The sequence below is a fragment of the Bactrocera latifrons genome, unplaced genomic scaffold (genome assembly GCF_001853355.1).
Source record: "Bactrocera latifrons isolate USDA-ARS-PBARC rearing strain unplaced genomic scaffold, ASM185335v1 scaffold_63, whole genome shotgun sequence".
NCBI lineage: Eukaryota > Metazoa > Arthropoda > Insecta > Diptera > Tephritidae > Bactrocera > Bactrocera latifrons.
Window position 1 is genome coordinate 1,070,962 of NW_017537301.1, and position 24,613 is coordinate 1,095,574.

General features: G+C 37.7%; 1 protein-coding gene across 2 annotated transcripts in view; it reads right to left on the bottom strand.

Moving 5' to 3' along the window:
• LOC108975285 (hemicentin-1) overlaps window positions 1-24,613 on the bottom strand; it is a 449,942-nt gene that overhangs the window by 208,307 nt on the left and 217,022 nt on the right. For both annotated transcript variants that reach the window (XM_018943659.1, XM_018943658.1), the window contains exon 3: window positions 13,683-15,417. In XM_018943659.1, the coding sequence (XP_018799204.1) occupies window positions 13,683-14,475 (793 nt within the window). In that variant the 5' untranslated portion in view covers window positions 14,476-15,417. The remainder of the gene's footprint in view (window positions 1-13,682; window positions 15,418-24,613) is intronic.

Consider the following 24,613-nt stretch of genomic DNA (forward strand, 5'->3'; position numbering starts at 1 on the left):
AATGATGATCAACGAATATCTTCATACATTGCTCTGTAGTCAGAAAATGATCTGCCTGAATCTAGTTTTTTACAAGTCAATTCACACACAACTTCGTTTGTACTCGATAAAACGGACTCTCCAAAGTTAATTGGCAATGCTTTTACTCGTTCCAATAGGTCCTGAAAAGCCTTGAACACTCAGAAACTCACTGTACCTATTCCGATAGGGTATTTAAAGATATTGAACTTAAATTATAAATCAAAACCAAATGAATGAACTTTAGCTTACCTCAGATGACTCTTATCAACCAAAACTTAACATAACCTAAAAAGACTTAATCGAAGTTAATTTCTAGAATATTTATTAAATAAGCGAGCCATTTTAAACTGGTAGTTATATTTTTTTTTTTTAACATTTCACACAATATAGATCATAAGACCCCGACAAATTATTCATAGCAAAAGTCCTAAGAAAAATACTCTACAAATTATATTATTATTCTTAAAAGGTTATCTTCCATCACTATGACATCGTCGACTCCAACCGAGTGGTACATAGCTAATTTTTCGGCAACTGATTCAATACCAAGTTCGGAAAAGTACAAAAAATAATGTGTTTAAAAGATGCCTTCAAAGAACTTCTATAAAAAAATTGGAACAACTGCGTGAACCAATTATCTGTACACCTACCGACGCTGAGGTGTGACGTGTATCAAGAATTTGACTAGGTATTTCTACTGATGAAAGTTGTGTTTCTCCTTTAACTTATACAAGTATAGAAGGGTTTTATTTTAACCAGAATTATCATGCTGACATTATGAGTTGCGGTTAATCATCTAGGTTGAAACTAATTGATGTCAAATTCAAAAATGTTGAAGAAGTGTAGTGGGAAGTCCACTTTATCACGAACAAAAGTACTTGAGTGACACAAAAGTGTTTAGTGTAGGTCGAGAAGTCATCGCAAATATGCCTCATTCGAGTCGCCCAACTAACATTGAACCAAAGCAGAGCTTCCAGTGAGTGGTAAAAAATGTACCATGTTACATTCGCTATAAAATTATCCACAAAGATCTTGGTAATTTTATGAAGAAGAAGGAAGCAGAGAACAGCAGAAGGAAATACGAATTTTAACTCCCTAAATTTTCAAATCAGTTAACTTATGCCTTTACTACGATTCTGAAATTAAACCAACTTGAAAAAGAGAGATCCACCAGCCTTTATTATAAAAAAAAAAAAAAAACCCTGATAAAGTTAAAGAAACCGTGCTTGATCACAGCATCTCTCAAAGATTAACTCAAGATTTTTTTTTTTTTTTGTTTCGTCAATCAAGGTAAAATTTTGTTCCCTGTAAAAGAATCAATCAATCAATTCTACAAGTCAGTCATTATCCCCGTCCTGTTATATGGTGCAGGGAAGACCGCCACTGCGTTGGAAAGACTATGTGGAGAATGATCTGGATATACTTGGAACCTCCAATTGGCACCAAACAGTGAAAAAGAAGATCCGCAAGCCTGGAATACATTTCCATAGAAATTGTAGCATAACTGAAACTCAAGTTAATCCATATTCGAAATATTACTTCACTTGAAAATTATATAAAAATATTTGTATGACATTTCATAAGTAAAATTTCACATAAGTTTTTGATGTGTGTCAACAACTTTGGCGCAAAACTTGGCGCTTCAAAAATAAATGATGAGATATGAGTTCGGAAAATCAAAGAGGCTATGTGGGGTAGCGTAAAATTGAAGCCAATAAACTCTACCAATATTTTCCCTAAAACTAAGCAAGCTGAAAGTAAGAAATGTACCATACAGCTATTACAAATGCAAAGCGAGGAGAGATGAAAAAATTTCAACTCAATTCATTTCAAATTTGGTACCACAGAAGGCAACGAACTTTCCTTGATACTTCTGCACTGCTGGCGGCGCGTACTTAGTACTTGCGCACACACATTATTTCTACACTGCATATACATACATATATGTGTGTGTGTGCATACCAGTGTTTGTGTGGCGCTTGCACAAGACAAATTTCGCTTATTTTTTATTTTTGCTTTTCTTTTTGTTCGAGTCCAAAATGAGCTGATTTGGCTTGCGGCCACATTTCGCAGCCAAATGCGAAATTAGAGCAGTCACACAGACAGGCTGGCAGACAGACAATTTTGTGGGAAAGTCTGCTAATAACCGATTTGTCGGCGAAGGAAAAGTGTAGCGCAACTCAAGTTAAATTTAATGGAAGAGAAAGCAAAACACACACACACGCATGCACACGTGGTTAGCTTACGCTCACACGTCCTTCGTATTCCACATAAACACACCACCAACAGCAAGAAAAACAACTATAACTCATAGATGGACAATAATGAAGCGAAATGTGAGCGGTTAATTTGAGGTGAGCGTCACATCTTGCTAATAATTTCACAGTTCAATGGCTGGAATTTATTTTCATTGGCACAACGCTATTGTTGGTGTTGTTACTACCTTTGCCGAACATCATTCTCATCATTTGTCCTTCGTGTGTGTGCTTTTTTGTGTGTTTTGTTTCAGTGAGGCGCCCATGTGTGTGTATGAGTGTGTGTAAACATGTGTAGGTGTGTGTGGGCATGTTCAACCTGCATGCGAAAACCGAAAGATAATTACTTAGTTTAAAGCTTTTAATAAGCTTAGCACAAATGCGGCGACAGACCGACACAAACACATAGCAACACTAAGGTGCCCCATAAGTACCCAAACACAAACACATGCGCGCACAACCAGTGTTACGTAACACTTTTCAGCGCGCTTCCTGTGGTAAATTGGTGTAAGGGTTAATTAATACCAGAGTGCCAGAATGTTGGGCCGAAATTCCAAACAAAAATTTGGGTAATAAACATTTAAGTGGAAGCATCCTTTTATATAACTGGAAAATATACTTTCTTCAGTGGATAAAAAATTGAAACTGATCTTGCCGCTCAGGTATTTCCCTAAGTATGTTCAATTTCTTGCTTCTGGCATCCAGCCTTACACTGCCAAGTATTGACATGGCATTGCGCGCTCACTTTTGTTCGCTGGGTCGTCTTTAAGGCTTTAAGGTGTGTTGCACGTGGGCGTGAATTTGTTTTTGCTCAGTGAATGCTTGTGAATGAATAAATGGTGCTTGCATGAAACGCCCGAGCCACTAATTGATAGATGCCAGCTACCTAATTAGCTTGTTGACTAGATGCTGAAGTAGCTGACTGGCAAATAAAGTGCGTATGTGTACCTTCCGTCGAGAACTTTAATTGTAATTTAGTGATACTAAATGTATACTTACAATGTGGCAAAGTATTAGCGTACTCAACTTTTTCATCATAAGTGCTAAGGAATTTATTAAATTTAAAAAAGAGTATAAAAAGATCTTTAAGGAAATGTCAAGGATAAAATAAATAACTTTTAAGTTAGCACGAGAGTGTCATATTTGAGGAAATTGGTGGACACTAAAAGTCAATAATACCAAAGATTATGAGAGCCCCATAGGTTAGGTTAGATTCATTTGGTATGCCAATAAACAAATGTAGACCTATTTACCCCTTTGCAGTATCAGATAGAGCTCAGCTTCCAGGTCCAAGGGAAGTAGTCATCCCATAGGATCAATGCGCTTCACGCGAAGTTTAACATCGATAACTATCGATACCTTACTTATAGCGCTAACAGCGTAGTATTGCCAATGCGGGACAAGTGCACAAGAGATTTGTTGTTCCCCTGGTGCCGTGCCCTCGACCATTTCTGCAATCTTGTCGATCTGCCAACCTCATCCTGCGGGCGTGTGTCGTCACCAGTGACCAGTTAGTATTCATGTCATGTTCCTACAGCGTCTTCTATAGAGTGGTAATAGGAATTTGGTATATTTCCGATCTACCGTTTTGCATATGACTTTTGCAGTTTTGCACCCAGTTTCCTCGTCCCATCAGGTTTGGTTTCCTTTACCATGCTTCTGTCGGAATAGTCATACTATATAGACAATGCATGGGCTTTCCATTCTTGGCAATCACGTTCATTTTTTCATTGCCTTCGATGCCTTTGTGGCCTTTCCACTGCTGCCCTGCTTCCCAACACACTCCTGCCGATATGCGAAACCAGCTTACTGCCTTGATTGCTATTTTGCTGTCAACGTTGATGTTGACTCTGGAATTGCCTGCAGGTGCAGCTTTCGCAATAGCAAAGAAGTATTTCGAGAAGAACACGTTAGGAGTTGATTAAATTTAGTTAAAAACTTCTTACAAATCAACTTCAAATGTTCTGAGATTTGAAAATAGTCTCCGATAATATGTACATTCAATACTTCCGCAAAAAAAAAGCAAGTTTTAGAAGTGCATATAAACCCCTAAGTCTCTTAAATAAAATAAAACTATACAGAGTATGTGTAATGCTTATATACGCCACAGATAGCAATCATAACCATATATTCAAGGACATGTAAACACCTTCAATTACCTTTTCATATCCACACACTACTGCGTCATCTTTCCTTCATTTTCCGCACTCTATATGTCCGTCCAACTGACTGACATATGATTAAAGTCGTAGCAATCAACATACGCTCCCCCGCCCACACTGCAGCGCTGACGGTTGTGAAGCTGACGCTAAAGTGTGACGCAAACCATGTCACGTAAGGAAAACGGAAATCGAATTTTCCAATAAATAAACCACCAACTCACACCGGCAGCGGCTGCCTGTGTTAAGAGCGACTAAGTTCTCCATATTTTCGAAAGACTGACGACTCAACTGGCAGGCAACACCTGACAAATGAACAGCAAAAAGCAAGCGCTGTAGTAGTTGGGAAAGGAAGGGGGTAGGAAACGGAAAAGTGGTAAAAGCAACAAGAAAAAGTGGTTAACAATAAAAATGCGGAAATAACGCGAAGCAATATTATTATTGACAGCCGCAGAAAATGATGCAGTAACGCGCAGAGTGGATGCGTCGTAGAATGAGTGTGGCAGCAGCGGCGGTGGCGGATAATCGCAGACAGTAATGAAAACGCGAAGCTCTTGACGAATGATGAATGAGGGATGGTAGATGGCAGCTAACCGCTCATTGATGAAAGACTACTGACGCGGTTACAGCTGAAGATTGTGACGGTAATCCGTGAAGTGAACACTCAGAAATGAGGAAGAGAGCAGTAAAATAAACTATAGTATTTCGGAAGCTGGAGCGGTGACAGTTATTTGCGCCCGATTTCGATAACAATTTTGTTGGGCGCAGATGTTCTCTGAATGGTTTTCTCTAAAGACACATTTGAGCAGCGGAGAAAAACAGACCAAAATGTATAGATTTTTATAGAATAGCAGATTCTCGTAGATTACCAGAACAGGAAAATATAACAAAGCGCTTTCAAGGCAGGTTAGGTTAGGTTAGGTTAGATGGCTGATCGGAGATCGCACATGGACTGGTATATGTAATCCTTTGTGAAGCCAAAGAAAAGAAGAACTCCTGTGCTCAGCCTTATAGAACTTAGTTGAAGACACTAAATATAGGTGTTGTTTATTTTAAAATTGTAGCGTACGTGTGGAACTGTAACACCAACTGCTCGCTCAATTAAGATATAAAACCATTCTCTGATTTCCAGAGAACATAATTACATTTTTTTGGTTCGATATATTGGATGATTGTACAAGTAACTGACTTTTTTATGCACCCTCATAGCACAGCCTTACAATATCAGACCTTTCCAAAAAAGTTATAGAAGTTTCAATCAAAATCTTTTTAAAAGGTGCAACTAGGTACACATTAATTTAAACAACAGTGCAAACAGGAGTCCAACTCATGCCATAATATGAGACTACCTATTAAAGAAAGGTATGCCGGGTATTCAGTAATTTCAGTTTGTAATATTGGCGCAATAATTAAAATTTCCACAGAAGTAGTGTCTTATTAACTGGAACGGATCCGGATTTTTTCCGGCCACAAATTCTCAACTTGGCACCATTCTCAGAAATTACTCGAGGAATGTTTTCCACCAGCACAACTAGAACAAAGTTAAAAACAAAAAAAAGCAGAGAGTGAAAAATTTTTTATTAACGAGTTTTCGGGGAAGTTCTGAACTCAGACCCGACAGATAATATTCCACAAAAAAGTGAACGACGCTCTAGGTGGAACGAAAAATGTAAGCAAACCCACATTTGCCAACAAGGGTAGAGAAGTGATGAAGAACAATGAGCTAGAGCTTTTGTATTCTCGGTTTTTTTTTTTTTTTATTGGGACACGCCTCCCCGCCCTCTTTAACTGTTTGTGTTTAGTTTCCATTTTAGCCGTTTAGCGTTTCAGTTTTTTCATTTTGTTGTCACTCGGCAACAATTGGTGTTTAGCAACATATCAAGGGCAACCAGACACAAGTGCTTCACACATGTGAACACTAACACTACTACCACACTTGTGAGTGCTGCTTGTGTGTGTTGGTTAAGTACACTTGAACTGAACTTGAGCCCTCAAGTAACGCGATAGTTCACAGCCTACAAGCGCAGCGCGTCCCAACGCCAACATGTCACTTCGGGATCAACCGCAAAGGAAGCTACAGCAACCAACAACAAAAGCAAACTCAAGCAAAGCGCTAAGAATAAAGTCGATTGCGAGGCGCACGAACAAATGCGACGCCTACAACTCTTTCTGTTAATGTGCTTGCTGCTGTTGTAGCTGCTATGAACTTCAAGTGTAGTTCGCCTGCCTGTTAGTACGGTAAGTCGGCGCGCAGATTGTTGGCAGTTGGGAAAAAGCAATTCACTTGAGATAAGCAAACAAATGCGCGAATTTGCTTCGACTGGCAGTTTGGCGGTTAAGCACTCGTAATACCCACTTGCACGCTACACCCCAGATACACACACATACATGTGTCGAGTGCGAGCGCAGCGCGCATAAAAGGCTCCGAATTTCAAACAAAACCGCAGCGAACCGATAACATGTGAACCCCGCTTTCGCAACCATACACATGCGGGCATATAGACATTCCCCAAGTGGCAATGTCGCTCAGTTAGGCGGCGAAGCAGCGCCGTTGAGCCGCAAGAACAAGAAAAAGTTCACCGCAGAACGCAGCCCGTTGTTGTTGGTTGATGAGCGCGCCTCTGATACGCAAAGTAGTTGCTTTGCTGTGAGCTGACGAAAAAATTGCAAACTTTTTTCTATCTGCTGGCTTGCTTGTTTGTTTGCTTTGTGTGGCATCGTGATAGTGAAATGCTGGAATTTCCAATATTGCCAAGAAGCGTAGCGTATGCGCGCTTGAACATTTGACAGTGACAGTGGCCTCGTCGGCCCATGAGCACAGCCCTCCCACACACACATGCATCTACATTTGCCTGCGTTCATAGTTTAACTTCACTCCTGCACAACGCCGCCTACCGCCCAGTCGCTGCAAATTTCTCAAGAAGCATGCAGTAAATTGTAAGTTTCTCGCTGCCAGTTTGTGGGTTGTTGCCCCAACCGTGCTTATCGAAAACTTTTCTGACATCTCGAGAAGTCGCAGTGCGAGCGCAAAATGAGCTTTGATTTATGTACACCCATGCTCGTGAAGTACTGTAATGGGAAAAATTACAGTATATATATGAGAGAGAGAGAGTGCATTACAAGCGTGTCATGTTAAATCTCTTCGGAGTTGGAAAACAAGGTACTAAACCGCAAATATTGATAAAGTGTAATTGTGCTCGAGCAAAGTGCTGGTGAACTTATGAACGTGGATTTTTACACACAAGGCCGATTGACAGCGAATGAGTGTGAATATACTATAGCCTATATTACCTTTAGTAGAAGAACTTATTTCGAGAAAAATAAAAGAGGTAATAAAACAACAAGATCCGAATTTTGTCCAGCTATGAGGCCCATTTTTGGCTCAATGGTTATGTAAACAATCCAAATTTATGCGCTTGCCACGAATAGCACGCTGGAGAGATGCACAAGCTGCCATTTCATCCTGAAAAAGCAACGAGTGTGTGTGAGCCGGTGGAATCATCGGACTATATTTCTTCAAATATGATCCCGGTGAGAACATAACCGTTAATGGCGATCGTTATCGCGCTATGATAACCAAAATTGAAGTTCGTGATCTCGACGACATTTAGTTTCAAAAAGACGATGCTACTTCCCACATATGACATCAATCAATGGATTTATTGAGAGAACACTTCACTGAGCAGATAATTTCACGTTTTGGGCCGCTCGATTGGTTTATTTCTGTAAGTCTATAGTCTACAATCTCGCTTCGATTCAGGCTTTGGAGCAAAACATAACGCGTGTTATTCGCCAGTTACCAGTCAAAATGCTCAAATTTGAAGGAGATAATATTTAAAAAATAAATGCGAAAGGCTGGTTTTTCGAATAATAATAAACGCTCCCTATTAAAATCGAAGTTTCTGTGTTTTTTCTTTAAAATAGGGAACCTCGAAATGGTTCACCATTTATATGAAATACTATAATTATTTCTATAATTCATCTCACCTCAGAAATTCGCTTTGGTAGCTGGGAAAAGTCTTGTATTTCTTCTTTACCCCTGCACATTTTTGCCTAAAGAGCTTGAGGCCAGCATAAAAAATGAAAGCTTTTCAATTTACAGCTTCATTTGAAGACAAATGGTGACATATTTTTTTCCGTTTCCATAATTGGCCACTCAACCTCTGGGCCAATGCTTAATAACCTCGTAAAATGCAGTTAATAAAGACGGCTGCTGTTTGCAGTTTTCGCTTCAGCAAAACTTTGCATAGCTTTGTGAAGCTTTCGCAAAGCACTCGCTTTTTTACGCAAAAAGACAAAGGACCTTACCCACGAATATCTAGATTTAAAACTGAATTTCCCTGTCAAATATCAGCAAGGATTTAACTGCCACTCAATGAAATGTATCTGCTTATCAAAGATTTCAAAGCATCAGCTCGACATCTTTATTAAATTTCCAACAAACTTTCGCCAACAACCAGAAGCTTTTGCAACCATTACACACACACGCACACTAAGCGTACGACTGCTGCAATTTTTTCCTCCTTTTGTGTCACACACTTTTCTCACTAAGTAAAGTGGGCATCTGAAGTATTTATAGAAGTCGTGAATGAAAAAGGAAGCGACGCACTAAAGACGTGAAAATATTTCTCGCATCAAAAGCGCGCATATAAAACCACAAAATGCCACAACCGCATTGTCGTCCGCACTCGCCAACTTGCTAAGCCATTGGCTGGCGGTGGGTATGTGCTGCGGCTTTGTGCCGGCACTGCAGTAAATTAATCCGGCAGTTTGAATATTTCAAAGCGAAACTTGAGCAATTAATTTTACTAATTGCTTTTTATTTTTATGCGGTCATTTCGATGTAAAGCTGTTGGGAAACCGCAGCCGGCGAGCAGCTGGCAGCCGCCAGCGTATAAACTCCAAACACTTTGAGGCTGCAGAGCCGCTAAGCCGAGCACCGAGCGCCGAGGTCGCTGACTGTAGACTCTGTAACAAACAGCGAAAGCGTCAAGTGCTTTAAGGACGCTCAAATCGGAACGAGTGGTATAATAAAGGCGCTGAGTTGGCAGCGCACAGCTGCTAGCTTTAGTTGTTGTACACAGCGTTAGAAACAGCAGCCTTGAATATGCAGCAGGCATTAGTGCGCTAACAAAGTTGAAGCGCTGGCATGCGCTCAGTTCAGCTACACTCAGAATTAATCGACGCAACTACCCCCAATTTCGCTCCGCGCCGCGCCGCGCCGCTTGAGCTAGTAGCATAGCGCCGGCTTTGAGCACCAACTTTTCTGACACTTATATGGCGAACTAACTGACAGAAATGAAGTGGGGATGGCGCAATAATTAAAATAAAATTTGCTGTCTTCGAATGTCCGCTCGCTGGCTGGTATGCATACTCTCTCGAGCGCCGCGTCAGCATGCCGATGAATTTAAAGCACGCGCCACTGCCGCCGCCGTCGCCGCAAATATAATACTAACGTCGCTGCCTGCGGCTCAAGTGAAAATGCAATAAAAATGAGAAGCGATGTGGGTTTGCTAAGAAAAAAGGATGCGCAGCAAGCGAAAAAAGAGTACGGACAAATTTCAATACTACTGCCTCGGCTAAGCATTGGCGGTTTTGTACTTGCGGCTTTGCGAAAACTGCCGGCAATACTTTGTATTGTGAAGCAAGTAATTTATTTCTCTGCGTATTTCGTCCATGAATATTCAGCAACAGACTGGAGTGCATGAAATAGGAAAGAAAGTTTGCGGCACTAACCGAACAGCAGTGATGACGATTTGAATAGATTGCGAGAAAAAGCAACGCGGCAACCACTTTAATATCAATCAACTTGGCAACGCGACTAGGCAGCTAGGAATTTGGTGAGCTCGACGGACGGTTGGCTGCTTGCGGTCACATTAACATGCCGCCCAGCAAACGTCTTGCCGCGTCCTATCCAATCGCTAACAAGCGCTGGCATTGAACTTACACAACGATAAACGCAATATTGCTAACAAGCGCAACAAAAACTAAAACAACTCCTGGATATTTTGAGTTTCGCGCTCCGTCCGAGCAGTCACTGTGCACTAACTCGGCCACAATGCGTCTAAGAGCCACATTGTGTCTTTGTGTGTCTTTGCGCCACGAGCGCTAGAGCTGACGAACCTCCGCCGGCACAATAACAGTTACGGCTTCAACGCGAATACTCCTAATCTTGCAAGAGTGCATAATGAACCACAAATAAATTTTACAATGCCGTTAGCAACAGACACTGCTTGCAGCGCGTGCAGCGGTCGACCTTTATTACACATTCAAACAACAAACACTTGCATCGGCTGTATTGTTGCAAGCCGGCTAAACACGCGAAATATGGAAATAAATGTTGCAACTTCCTTTTGTGGCAACATCAGCTTCGCAAAGCATTCATTTTTCGCAAAAAAAAAAAAAAAAAGACGCACAACTTTTGCCAAACCACAATATCATTTCCTGGATGATGCGCCGTTCGCGCGGTCACTCATAGTTGACAAACTGCAAATGAACGCCGTCGGCAGACGTTGGCAAGGCAGTTTGTTTGTGGGAAGAATAAGCGCGTCTGGAAGCGAACTAGAGATTGCCTTTGCAATATTAATTTTAATGGAAAATGTTTTGTCACTGTTCGACTTTGCGTGAGACTTACAAGACTGGCAGTTAGACTTCTGTCATAAGTCTCATACACAATGGGGTGTCAGCGGAGTGAGATAAAGGTTTTGAAGTATATATGAAGACTCTATTAACGATTACTTTCGCAAACATGCTAACATATTTCTGAGTTTTCATTGCATTTGGGTCATAGACTATTGAATATGCAATAGCAAATATAAGTTAAGGAGGAAGAATTATAAATTTAGTTTTATTGTTCATATAAAAATGAAGTTTTGGTCTACACTCCAAGACGAATTTTGTGCAGATCGTCCAAAATCAGTTGTTATTCTCTATACTATTGCCACTGAGCGCAAACTGATTATCCAAGATTGTCACGTGATCCACCGTAAGATTGAGACAACTATAGACATTAGTGGGACCAGCATACTATATATTCAATTAGTGGTTTCACATAGTCTCATAAAGTTATAAGTTATAACGATCCGAAAACATAGCGTTCAGGGTTTGCGTAAACTTATTTTAGTAAGCAGCCCAACAACAAATTTTTTAAACTAGTAAAAAAAATTATGATTTTATGATTTTACGATGCTTTATGACACGTTGTGAGTACCTCAAATATTGCATTAATATTTGACTTAAAAAAAATTTTTCAAAACAGGCGCTCAAACATGGCTGCTATTGTTTCAGTTTCGAGGCATGGTGCCGACTTGACAGTGCCTGGCCGAATAAAAATTACTTGATCCGATCACTTAGACCCGACTGCGATGGCGATGGAAACAAAAAAGGCTCGTTTCGATTGGTCGAAAAAAATGTTTTGAATAATACTGTAGGACTGCTTCGAAACTTTGTGACATAATGACCATTATAAGGACCCCATGATCAGAGGATAGTCAATTCTACCCAATTAATTGCTTGCCAGTTATATTCTAAGAATTCAGAAAAACCTACTACCTAACGACTGAAACAACCGCATTTTTTAGCACTCAAAATCTCGATTTGACGGGTCATCCAAAGTATAGTTCTAACTTTGCGCCGAGTGATTTCGTTTTATTCCGATGCGTAAAAAATATAACAAGAAGGCAACATTTCCCGACACCTGAAAAGACAGTTGTTGCGTTCAGAACACATGCTTCTCTATGCTTCTAACTCAATCAGAGTGGCAAAAGTCTTTGGATTACTGATTTAGGCGAATGAAAAAGTATATAGCTCTTCATGCAGAATATTTAGCAAAAACATAAAACGGTTTTCGATGATTAATATTTGTTTTTATTAACTGATCCTGAAATATTAAACGCTCGTATTTACTTTTCACATTTGCTACTATGGATAATTTTATGGTCTGCTGTCCTATTGAAATTAATGTAAAGTAAATATCGCTGGTATGAGTCCTGGATAAAATCTATCGTACTGAATCAATTGAAAATATAAGTTAGTCGATTTAGGCAGAGATTTAGAGATCTTTACCTACTCTATGGATGGATTATGTGATCAAATCTTAAATATTAAGTGTAGACTACAATGTGATAAAGTGACAAGACTATTGTAACTTATGACCCACTATAGCTAGTGTGTGTTCTGGATAAATTTTATCATAAGGAACCAATCGAAAATATAAGCTAGTACTTTTAGTTAGAGATCTTTTTCTACTCCGAATGTATTATTTAACAATCATTGTGTTTGCTTATTGAATCGATATTGTAGATTTTTGTTTGATGTGATTAGTTAATAAAACTATAGGGTGGTGAACTGAAATTAGAATAGGTAAAATTTTACGAAGGGTTATTTAATTACACCGCACAAAAATGTTAAAAGAAAAATGTATTATTATGTGATAAGAAATCTGTACGGTGTTTGAGGTGTTTTGATAACGAATTTGAGTACAAAAATTTACCATCATTTCCAGCTATTTCTGTAATTTTAGTAAATTATAGTGGTTGACCCCACACTCCTTTACTACAACACATAAAATCTTACGTGTTAGGAAACGAAATTTAGTAAGATGTAGCCTATAATATTAGATTAGGCTAGGTTAGATTAAACTGCCAATATGTCATGCATACACCAGTTTTGGTACGGAACGATACTAGATGGAGTTCAGTTCCTTGGTGTAAGAGAAGTAGTCATCCTTGCGCTTGACGCGATTTTTAACAGACTTTGGGACCTCGCTATCGATACCTTCTCCAGTGTATCATGTCTTGGACACCCCAGATGCTTATAGCCACTTATAATATTGCAGTCGAAAAATTAATGTAAACAGATGTTATTAAAGTATTACTTTCTATGAATATGGCGTGGTAAATAATCTGCCTTACGAATATTCAAAAGTTTGAAGTGGAAAGTATTACTCAAGTTATAAGTATGTGCATTTCAGAGCCTTAGATACAATATATTGGAATAATATTTTTAGGTCCGTTTATTGAAGGAAATAACATACATATAAGGAGTCAAGCCTCGCAGCTGTGAAAAACAGCTGAAAAAAGATTTGGTAACAGCTGTTCATTGACAGAGCGTATCTCTAACGAATGAAGTGGTTATTATTTTTCGGATATTTCCAGTCGGCAACATTAGGATGCCAGGTGTCACATAAAATAAATCTGGCAAAAGTTTAGCTGAAAGCTCTTGCATATATAATGCAAGCATCACTTACCGCTTGGAACATGCTGCAAGGCGAACAGCAACAGGACGCTGAAGAGACGTGTGTAACCGGCGAAGGATTTTGTATAACGGTAATAAGTTTTCGGTTGTTGTTTCATTAGCTGCCGCTGCCGCTGTTGCTGTCTGTTATTGTTGTTGCAACTCTTATGCATTCGTGCTGCTGTGATGATGTTGCTACTATTGTTGCTGCAACTATTGCGCTCACCTAACGGCATGCACACCGGAGTGAGCTGTTGATGCCGTTGCAACTGATGCCGCCGTGATTGGACGCTATTTACATTTGTGGTAAAAGTGGTCGTGGTGGCGGTGGTGCTGTTGGTGGCAACGACGCGTTTGGTGGCTGCCTTTCGCTTTTCCACTTCTTCAAGCGAGTGTTGCAAGTTGTTGTTGTCATACATTTTGGAGGTGGTGGAGTTGTGTTTTTGTTTTTCTTGCTGTTTCTGTTCTTTTTGTGCTGCAAGCAATTTTGCGGTGTTGCAGCCACTAGCACCGTTACAATTTATGTCAGCTGCGCGCAATTCTTGTTGCTGCTGTAGTTGTTTTTGTTGTGATTGTTGCTGCTGCTGTTGGTGTTGGCCGTGGTGGGGTATGGCGTGTGCGCGTGTGGCACGCTGTTGCGTCGACATCAATTTGCAATTTTTAACTTTTGCGTATTTTTCGCTGCCGTTGCCGCTATCGTTGTTGCAACCGCTAGTGGATGCTGTCAGTTGTCCAACTCTTTGTTGTTGTTCCTGTTGTTGTATTTGTGAATTTATGCAGTTTAGTCTATGAGCGGCGCACGTCATTTTTGTTGTTCACACAGCAGGCGGTCGCTCGCTCACTCACCCCTCTGCCCTCCTCCGCTCCAATTGGCGCTCACTTGCTGTCGAGCAGGCTGCACGCCGCTTCAATTTGCCAACAAATGAAACTTTGTCACGCTAACTTTGCCACGCTTTTCGCTACTCTCGGCTCTCTCCGCTTCCGTTCTTTAGCTTTTTTGGTTTCTTATTTCACTTTTAGTTTAGTTTTGTGTTGCCACTCGTTCACTGTGATTATTATTTCTGTTCTGCTTGTTGTCGTTATTGTTGCTGTTGTCAGTATATCGGTAGTTTTGGGCTAAATGCGATTTTCTCGTCGTTTCTCAAGTTGAAAACTGCAATTTTAAGTGCATTGAATTAATTATTCGTTTGCTCTGTGCCACAGCAGAGCCGCTGCCACACGCGGCCGGAATGTTGCATGCACGCGCCCTTTGTTGCAACTTGGTTTTGCACTTTTCTTTATTTGCTATTTTTCTCTAACTTACTTTTCGATTATCGATTAGTTGCTTTTGTAGTTTTTATTATTGCAACTGTAAACTTTCGTCACTTTTTCTTTTTTTGCTTACTTTTTGGGTGCACTTTGCAGATTTTACTTTTGGAACTAAATTTTAATTACTTCAAATGTTGCACGATTTCTGCAAATTCTTTCCCTTCTTCTTTTTCTTCAACTTTCATTCACTTGCCACAAAGCATTCAACGATTGATCAACTATAACCAGTCTGAGTAGTTCACTTCATTCACTGTGTATTCGTTGTGTATGTGTGTCCCTGTGTATATAACTGTGTATGGGTGTTGAAGGAAAAAAGTTCCACTTTATTGGCAGTTTGTCCGAAACTTTTATGGAAAGTAGTCCTCTTGTCGCGCTCGATGTCGAATTTGGCGGAGTTGTCAACCCGCTTAGCTATGCTCTCAAGTGTTCTCTGCCTTAATCTGCAAATAAAGAGAGAAGAAGTGGAGAGTATAAGCCTTAGTCTTTGCGGAAATTTTCACGTGATTTGTTTCTTATTCTAAAGAAAAGAATTATGCATTCAAGAAGCTTTTGAGCTAAAAATGCAACAACTTCTTCGAAAGTTACTCGAGAAATTCACGTTAAATAATGAAAATGAATTGTAGGGGACTTGTAGGAATATATTGAATAATGCAAAACCAGTTGGGAATTTCTAGAGCGCTGATTGTTGTTCAGTGAAGTTGTTTATACAGTTGAGTGGAAATCTAACAAAACAATTTAATTCTACTTTGTTTGGCCTCTTAACTTAATTAAAATATACTAATATATACTTTGAAGAACCATTCTCCTAAAACTTTATATAAAATATTTCATCTGTCGACGAAAGATAAAACTCAAAGGAAAATCTTTTGAAGTCAAATAGGTTGTTTTGTCAAAATTTCTTAGAATATGCCGTTCTTAATAAACCATCAAAGCAAGATTGAGGCATATAACATATTCCGTCACTCGAAATAATTTTTGTTTTAGTTTCTATTCAAACATATTTTGTGGATCACATCTAATACCTTTCATATAATATTTTTCGTTAGATCCAGTTAAAGATCTAGAACGACAAAACAGTTCCAGGTTTTTTTTTTTCTAATTTCAGTTGGATAGCGCTGTGATCACGATAATTATCATCTTGCAATAAAAATTAAATTATCTTTCCAAAATTATGTTTCATTGATTTAATAACGGTAAAGTCACATACAGACTAGTTAACCAGCCTTAGAAGTAGTAAAATAGATAATCATTCGATAAAATACTATATAAAACATGAACGCGACACACCGACACCCCACGTAAATCTTGTATGTATAATGTTCAACATCGAAATAAGATAGGTGTTACTGCTCACCTATGAAAATATCAAGTGAATTCTATACTTATGAAAGAAAGCTTAACAAGTGATTACAGAAGACAGATTAACAAGATAATAAGAAATCAATTTCAATAAAAGTTGATTTTAATTTAATATTTAAATTATTCAACCAGTATTTGATCAATATTCATTCTCTTTAGTTATACTTGTATGTTCTCGAAAGGTCACAAGTATCGAACAAATACTCAAATCTTGAAATTTCCTGAGTCTGTGGATCTTTAGTGGTGTAACACAACTTGAAAAAACATCACATATTCTAACGAGGTTACTGGTTTTCTTGTATAAGAAATCTACATACTAATTTGCGGGCTGCAAACTATCGTCTCAATTTAGGGATGCCAAGATAAAATCCATATGATTTGTAACACCTTATCTTAAAAACTCGCACTTACCGCCAAACCAACCCAAAGAGGGCAATGCAGTCTAAAAGTTTATAAAATTTGTGGATAATCTTATACTCAATAATATCGAAATCGATGGCCATTACACCTACAAACATATATAATATTGCCTACAACTATATACGTGCGGAGTGACAGTAACTTCATCACTATTCCAATATTCCGATCATCTTTCATTCGAAGTGTAAACAACAGCAACTTTTTTCACTCAAATACTTCGAACTTTGTGCCTGGAAAAGTCTTTTTCGTGGATAGTTCTTTTTTATTACTATAAGATAAAGAAACCCTAATGGAAAAGCAACTTGCTTTGGTGAATGTTTATGGGATGCTATAGATAGGCTATCATGCCAAAAGTGATTTGCAGGATTTAAAAGCGATGATTTTAGAGTAGAAGATCAATAACGTCATGGACAGCCAAAAAGTTTAAAGATGGGGACCTGGACACATTGTTGCTAAGCAGAGCTCGAAGAATATTTGAGAGTCAATCAAACAGCCTAACGTTTCGAACCAGTCAGATACATACCAATGCAAGGACATAATTAGATGTATTGATTGAAGTCACGAGATCTTGAGAGAGGATTTGGCTTGTCATAATTGGCGAGCGCTACAAAACAGTGTCGTTTTTGCATGGACATGCGACTAATGATGAAATTGTCGAAAAAATCCCAAAGTTGCGACTAAATACGATGTAATAATTTCTTATCATGACAACGTTTGATGTTTTTACGTTGCAAGACCGGTTATAAAATACATGGAAACCAGCGGCTTGGAAGTTTGATTTGACCTGCCTTATAACACAGACCCTGCCACCTTTGACTATCATATCTTTTGGCCGATACATAACAGTCTAACTAGAATACTCTTCAAATTAAAACCGGTATCAAGTTTTTTTAAGAATGAAATCGAAAAATACAAAACTTCGAAAACCACCATTGCTTACATTATTATAAAATAAAGGATCAAACTGTGAAGAAAAAGGCACGAATATGATTATAGATCCAATGTATATAATAATAAAATCGACTTTTACATCCTTCAACACCTCACTACACTCTTAAACGCTTCAACACTGTACTACAAATTTATCGCTACTCTTTTCGTTTAAGCAGAGATTACTTTAAAACATAACGCTATCGATAACCTGTGCTGCCACTATTTACTATTTCATATTTCATATGACGGCGGCAATGATTAATATGTATTTGCACGTTCACTTATATACATATGTTATGGCCACATGGCTTCACTAGCTTTTGTGATAAAAATGCACAATAGCAGCACCAAGGCCTCTGCCAGGCTTTTATTCATTTTTATGCTAACCATTTACAAGTTTATATACATACCTACATGTATGTAAATATATATACAGCACAATTTTACATTTTGTTTGCGACATTGTGAAGCGCATAGCGCCAAAAAAAGCGTTGGAAAAGCGAGCGTTTTTCGTGGAATTGCGGAACAAACGAAAAATGCCGAAAAATATATGCTGCAGCCAGCCTGGGCTTAAGCCAAAAATTAAATAGCACAAAATGCGAATCTGTGCAAAAAAATGCAAAACTAAAAAGATATGCAAAAGCGAAATATAAAAACAACAAATAAGTAGACTAGGCTAAATGAAATGAATGAAGCGAAAAGCAAATGAAAATATTGCAACAGAAAATGTTGCCAGATTGTGTATGCTGTGCCATTTTCGTTGGCAGCATACAAAATACATACAAAGTGCACATGATAACAATAACAACAATGTAAGCAACAACAAAAAGTCACGGCAAGCTGATAGAAGGACGTGTGCGCCAAATTATGGTGTGCTGGGGAAGAGCGTACATGAGAGAAATAAACATGTCGAAAGGAGATGTTGCACATACGTGCACATGCATCATATAGTACATGTATCTTTAAAATTATTCTGTTCCTTAAATTGATAACATGAAGAACTTATGCCGAACTTGTTAGTAAATTCATGTTGCAAAAACATGTTGAGTAAATATGCTCAGTCCAGTCATAATTCGGTTATTTCGATTAAATCACTTTTTATAAAAAAAAAAAAAATATTATAAATACAATATTAAAAATTATTTTTTTAGCTTCCTATAAAACTAGTTTGAACTTTAGACAACCACACTCTTCTAACAGAACACAAAAAAAGGACATTTTTGGTGACCTTCCTTGCCAGTCAAAACAACCTGTTCGCATGAGTAGCTGAGCAAACTAAATACCCCACACTCATGCCTCCAATAGTGGAGTCCACTATTGTTTTGACTTGTGTGACTCACCCGCTCTCACTAGAGACTATTGACGTAAGTCCCCAAATATTGTGGCATCACTCACTCGACAATTCTGTTATTTCGCACAAAACACCACGTTTCCTTTTCCAAATGTGTTTTCAAGCGCTTAACTTTCTTCAGCCAAGGCACTTGCACTTTTACCACGACACTTGTTGAATTAATATGCGCTCTCATTCGTTAAGCTTTTAGTTGTATGTTCAATTATGTATGCCGCAGCATAATGGCAACGCGACGCTTTTGAACTTCACCGAATGGTTGCTGCAGCGAGACTGAGGTAACAGAAGGGTGGTTGACACATATAAAAATGAGGAAGTTCACATCAATCGAGTTTTCAAATCAACCTTATCGCCCCTTTGTAATTCACATGCGCAGACAGCGGATTCGCACAAAGAAACACCGTGAAGTATGCAATACACACAAAGGTGGTTGTTTTTTAGGCGTTCTTTTGCAGAACAGCTGATGAGTTTATCAGCAGTGTGGTGAATTTCGAGTTTTATGGGAGTAACAGGCCTTTATGTTATCAGGTTATTTGAGTATAGCAGCATTGAGTAGTGTATTGTTGTAGTTTTATGCAAATTCTTAGCGTAGTTAGTTAGTAAAGAAGAGGCGACACTATGTTCAAAAAACATTGTTTGAACGCTTTTTGAAAAAAACTTGCAGTCGTTATATGATTGAAAATTTGAGACTAATTTTTTACTTTTTACTAAAAAGCTTATACAAAGCTAAGGCACAACACCAAGCAGTGTGGCAGCATAAAAAAGGACGATTTTAGAGACCACTGTTGTCGTGATTCCTTCTAGACTTTACACTAAGTGTCCCCATTGCTTTGAATCCGAAACACTTTGGCAACTGTAAAAAAATGTTTTAATTTTACTTTTTGTTGCACAATTAATTTTGCATTGGAAATGTGTATTTTGAAATATATGTGATAAAGATAATGCAAATATTTTTTATGAAATATAAATTGTTAATTATATACAAATTAATTTTAACAGTTGGCAACTCTATCCGAAATATAACTTATTAAGTTAGCTACCCAACCCGAAATTTGCATTGATAATATTTTCATACAGAAATCTACCATATAAGGTAAATATCGGATAGGGTTGCCAACTTTAAAAATTATATATTCATTCAGATAATCACAAAATTATATGTTATTAAAAATTATCAAGTAAAAAAATATATTTTATTAAAATTTCGGATAGGGTTTCCAACTTTAAAGATAGCATATTCAGAAAGACAATCAAAAAATCTATATTTTGCTTAAAATTATCAAATATTTTCTACTAAACACTTTACCAGTTTCGGTTAAATATTCGGTTACTTACTTTCGTAAGAAATATTATATTGAATTTCATCCGATTTTCTTGTGCCTATACCGTTCAAGCATTATGACTAACATCTGCGCAACATTTCTTAGCTTCCCATGTAACCATAATGAATAAGTGCATCTGTTCTGACACTAAATCATCTCATAAATTCCTAATCAAGAGATTCCAGAAATGAACTTATCTCACAAACTCAATTTTAAACAAAATTTTTCAAAATTCAAAATCATCAGCTATCCGATATCGGCGTATTCTTTCTTTGAACCCATATCGGTCCTGTACTACCTCGCAATATTATATCATCGCTTAAGTTTATCTATACGCTGACATATTTTATTTTTTATTATTATTATTATTTTTTTTTTTTTGAACTCAGAACTTTTTCTAACAGCATTTAATATCAGCATCAGCTAACAGAGTGAAATTGTAGTAACTACAAACAAATTTCACATTAATATTTCATAAATACCTTAATATCTAACCTCAATTACATCCTTAATAAATTTACATAATTTTTGTGATTCACCGAAATTTAACGGTAATATAAAAATCCACTCTAAACATTTAAGAGCAAGAAATGTGAATGTATTAAAATAAATTAATAATACAACATTTATTACCACAAAGCGGTCCACAGGCAAGTCCAAAGGCGTAGAGCAGCAAATCAACACAGAAAACAGAAGAAGAAGAAGCAGAGGGAGAACTGTGAGCATCGAAAGGAATGACCGGCAATTTATTCCGCTACGCTTTATTGATTTGTGTAGAAATGCCGCAATTTACATGTTTGCACAAAACAAACACTCACACACACACAGACGCGCTCGCACATCCATGTCCGGCATTTGTAGATTTATTTGCGCTTATGAACCAGCATAAAAACGCTTAAATGGCGCATGGAGGAAAAAGGAAATATTTACCTATCCCTTTGGCAGCGCACATCCTACTCTCCAAGTTATGAGGCCACAAACGAAGAGGTAGATTTGAAATTTATATGCCAAGCGATTATGATGCATGAACGCCAAGAAGATAGGCTGCAAGCAAAGACGTAGCGGCGGTTGGACGGCAGCACATCAATAAACGTATACAATTTTTCGGTGGAAGAGCGGAGGGTCTGGGAGGACAACTTTGAATAAATGCCATTGAACATATTTGAACAACGGTTCAATGGCTGGTTGTTTGTTTCGGCTTAGCTGGAGTAAGTTGGCATATCTTTAGAAGAGAACTAGTTCAGTTGTATTGGTAATTGTAACTAGTTCGAGACTAGTGAAAAATTATATAGATGTGAAATTACAAGTGTTTGTCAATCCTTTATAAAGGCTTTGGTTCTTATTAAAAATAACGTATATATTATTTATTTCTTAATTAGATGTCATAAATATCATGTTGCCTACATTTGGGGGACATTTTTTAATTATATGAATTTTGAGTACCACTGAAAGAATAATAAACATTAAGCTTTTACCTGAGTTTAGTAGAAATGATCTTCGATTTTAGTTATATTGCCCATTTTTCAGTTTGACGATGAATCTTTATACAAAGAACGAGCCTAATTGTATACAACAATTTGTTTTAACTAATTTATTGTTAAATTTTACAAACTTTATTTGCAGATATGTTTATATCGGTGTTATACTAACGAGTTTCAAAATGTTGTGAACACGAATTATATGAGTTATGAAAAGATCTAATATTACATTGTTAAAAAAAAAGGACTTTTATGGGTTTGAAAAGAATTTATAAGAAAAAAGCATAAATTTGCTATTACAGAAATGTTTTCATTAAAATAGAAGCCGGGTGATTTAATAAATGATGTGCCTAAAAGTAGGCAACAAGTTTTCCAACTAATTTATTGCTAAATTCTACATATTTTACTTTGAAAAAATACTATATGATTATATATTCTTATGAACTACTGAATTTTGGGATAAGAATATCACATAACTTTGGGTTTTGAAAAGTCTCAAGACCTTTACTAAAGAAGATATTTGTAAGCATCAGATTTTTGGTCAAGTATTGAACTAGTTTCAATATTATTAATACAAATAGCCTACATTTAGGGTAAATCCGATTTAAGCACAAATATTTGTATCTCAAAGTAAAATTGAATTAGAGTAATATTTTAATTTATGTTTCCAGAAATGGTACCTGCCAATTTTTTGAAAATAATTGCTAATCGAAAATTAGTTTATGAAGAAATCTGGGTCCGTTCCGGTTACTCAGACCCAGCTGTCGTGGGAACGTATAAGTATCACTTACTAGTCCATGCGTCAGCTTCAAGTCAACAACATAAAACCTTGTACAACTATCACTACATCAAACTGGGTTACTTTCCTCGTCGACTTGCAAATCGTTCTTTGCCATAACAGAGCAACAACAAGCAGAGGAATAAAAATCGAAACAAATCGCATATGAAATCAGACGGAATTCGATTGAAAGACGAATGGCTGGCATGGCCAGTAAAAACCAACAAGAAGATGGACATCATAAAGTATACAAAACGATACTGCTGGCAGGCGAACGGCGACATAAACTCAGACACAGGCACACACTCGACATATGTAACGATTTGCAATGAAGATGAAGAAGCATAAAATGATAAAAAGATAGAAGACGCATAGAGGTATAGAATGATGGAAATATGAATTTTAAGCAAACAGAGCTGCCGCAGGTTGCCCACACACCGAGCGCAGCGGCAGAAGGGACGATTGTTTAAGCTTAGAGGTGGCAACTTTAATGTTCAATTGAGTTGGAAATACTCGGCTGAGGCAAAAGAAAATAAACAAGGGCGCACGTGGTTAAGCGCTGCACACCACAACGATACAGCGACTAATGTCCCGGACTAGGCGGGAGTCCGCAAGCTGCTTGCTTTTTGTTTTAGACAGCCGGCAGACGCAGCGGCTGTCATGGTAATCGAGGCGACTACGGTGACGGCATGAGACCTTGGATAGCAAAGCGCAAACACAAACACAACCGAGAAATGATTGATTTTTAGAAGATTGAAAAAATTAACCATCAAAGCATTTCGACAGCAAGACTTGGCAAGCAAAGTAAACTGCGCTCAAGTGGAAAATGCACAGAGTTTAGAAAAGTGTATAGCGGAGCGAAGTATATGTATGTGTGCTTTATAATTTTCTTTACATATTTTCATTTTAAGCCTAAAATAAAGATGTGAAGCATAAAAGTAACATGCCGGAAACACACGTACAAAAATAAATATGTATGTGTGAGACGCAGGTATAAACAAGTATGAAGATATATATGTATGGCAATTCGTGGAGCGTAAGCGGATGAGAGCGGCTGGATAACTTTGATGAGTTCAAGCACGTCTTCTTCGAATATGTGTACTTGCAAACCCTACAGAAACCGCTATTAGTCACCAAAATGATTCGCAAAGAATTTATTAGACGAGTGTGTAATATATTTTCGATGAGTGGTGGAAGGTAAATTAGTGGAAAAGTTGTATAGGAAAATTACTTTTGTATATAATATACTATCCTACAGTGAAAGATACTGTTATTGCTTGAAAATTAGTATCGAAGTGTAATTAAATACTTATATAGAGAATGAAAAAGGTCCGTTCTTAAAATTAGAACTTTTTTTAAAATCAGCCAAAAGTGTCGTTGTTATTTTCGTAAATAATATTCGCACTCATATATGTAACAGATTATGTTTCATCCCGAAATAAATTTTGAGCGTTTTTTCCTAAACTAGTTCGATATTATTTCTTGATGATTTGATTTTACAGAAAACGGTCTAAAGCTATTTAAGAAATATTTTGAGCTTATTTCGGCAAAAAACCTTGATTTGTTCAACAGTTCGAGATTAGTGGGACCCTAGTTGTTGATAACGTCAGTATAATTTAGAAATGATTTCAAAACTAGTTTAGAACTATTTTGAGATTGGTTCAGTACTCTACTCTGATTGGCGTATATTAAGTGTGCCATGTGGTTTTTAACACCCAGAAGGAGTTTTCCGATACTCTATAAAATTAATAAACATATACATATAAAAAATAAGTTTACCTAACCTAACCAGATACCAAGAGTTGAAGAGGGAAGCGAGACGCATTTACAGACAGAAAAAGAAAGAGGCCGAAATGCGTGAGTACGAAGAGCTTGATAAGCTGGCCGACAGGGGTAATGCTCGGAGCATACTCTTGTAGAACCCCCAAAGGTGATCTAGTCACCGATGCCCAGAGCATACTTAAATTATGGAGGGAACACTTCTCCAGCCTGCTGAAT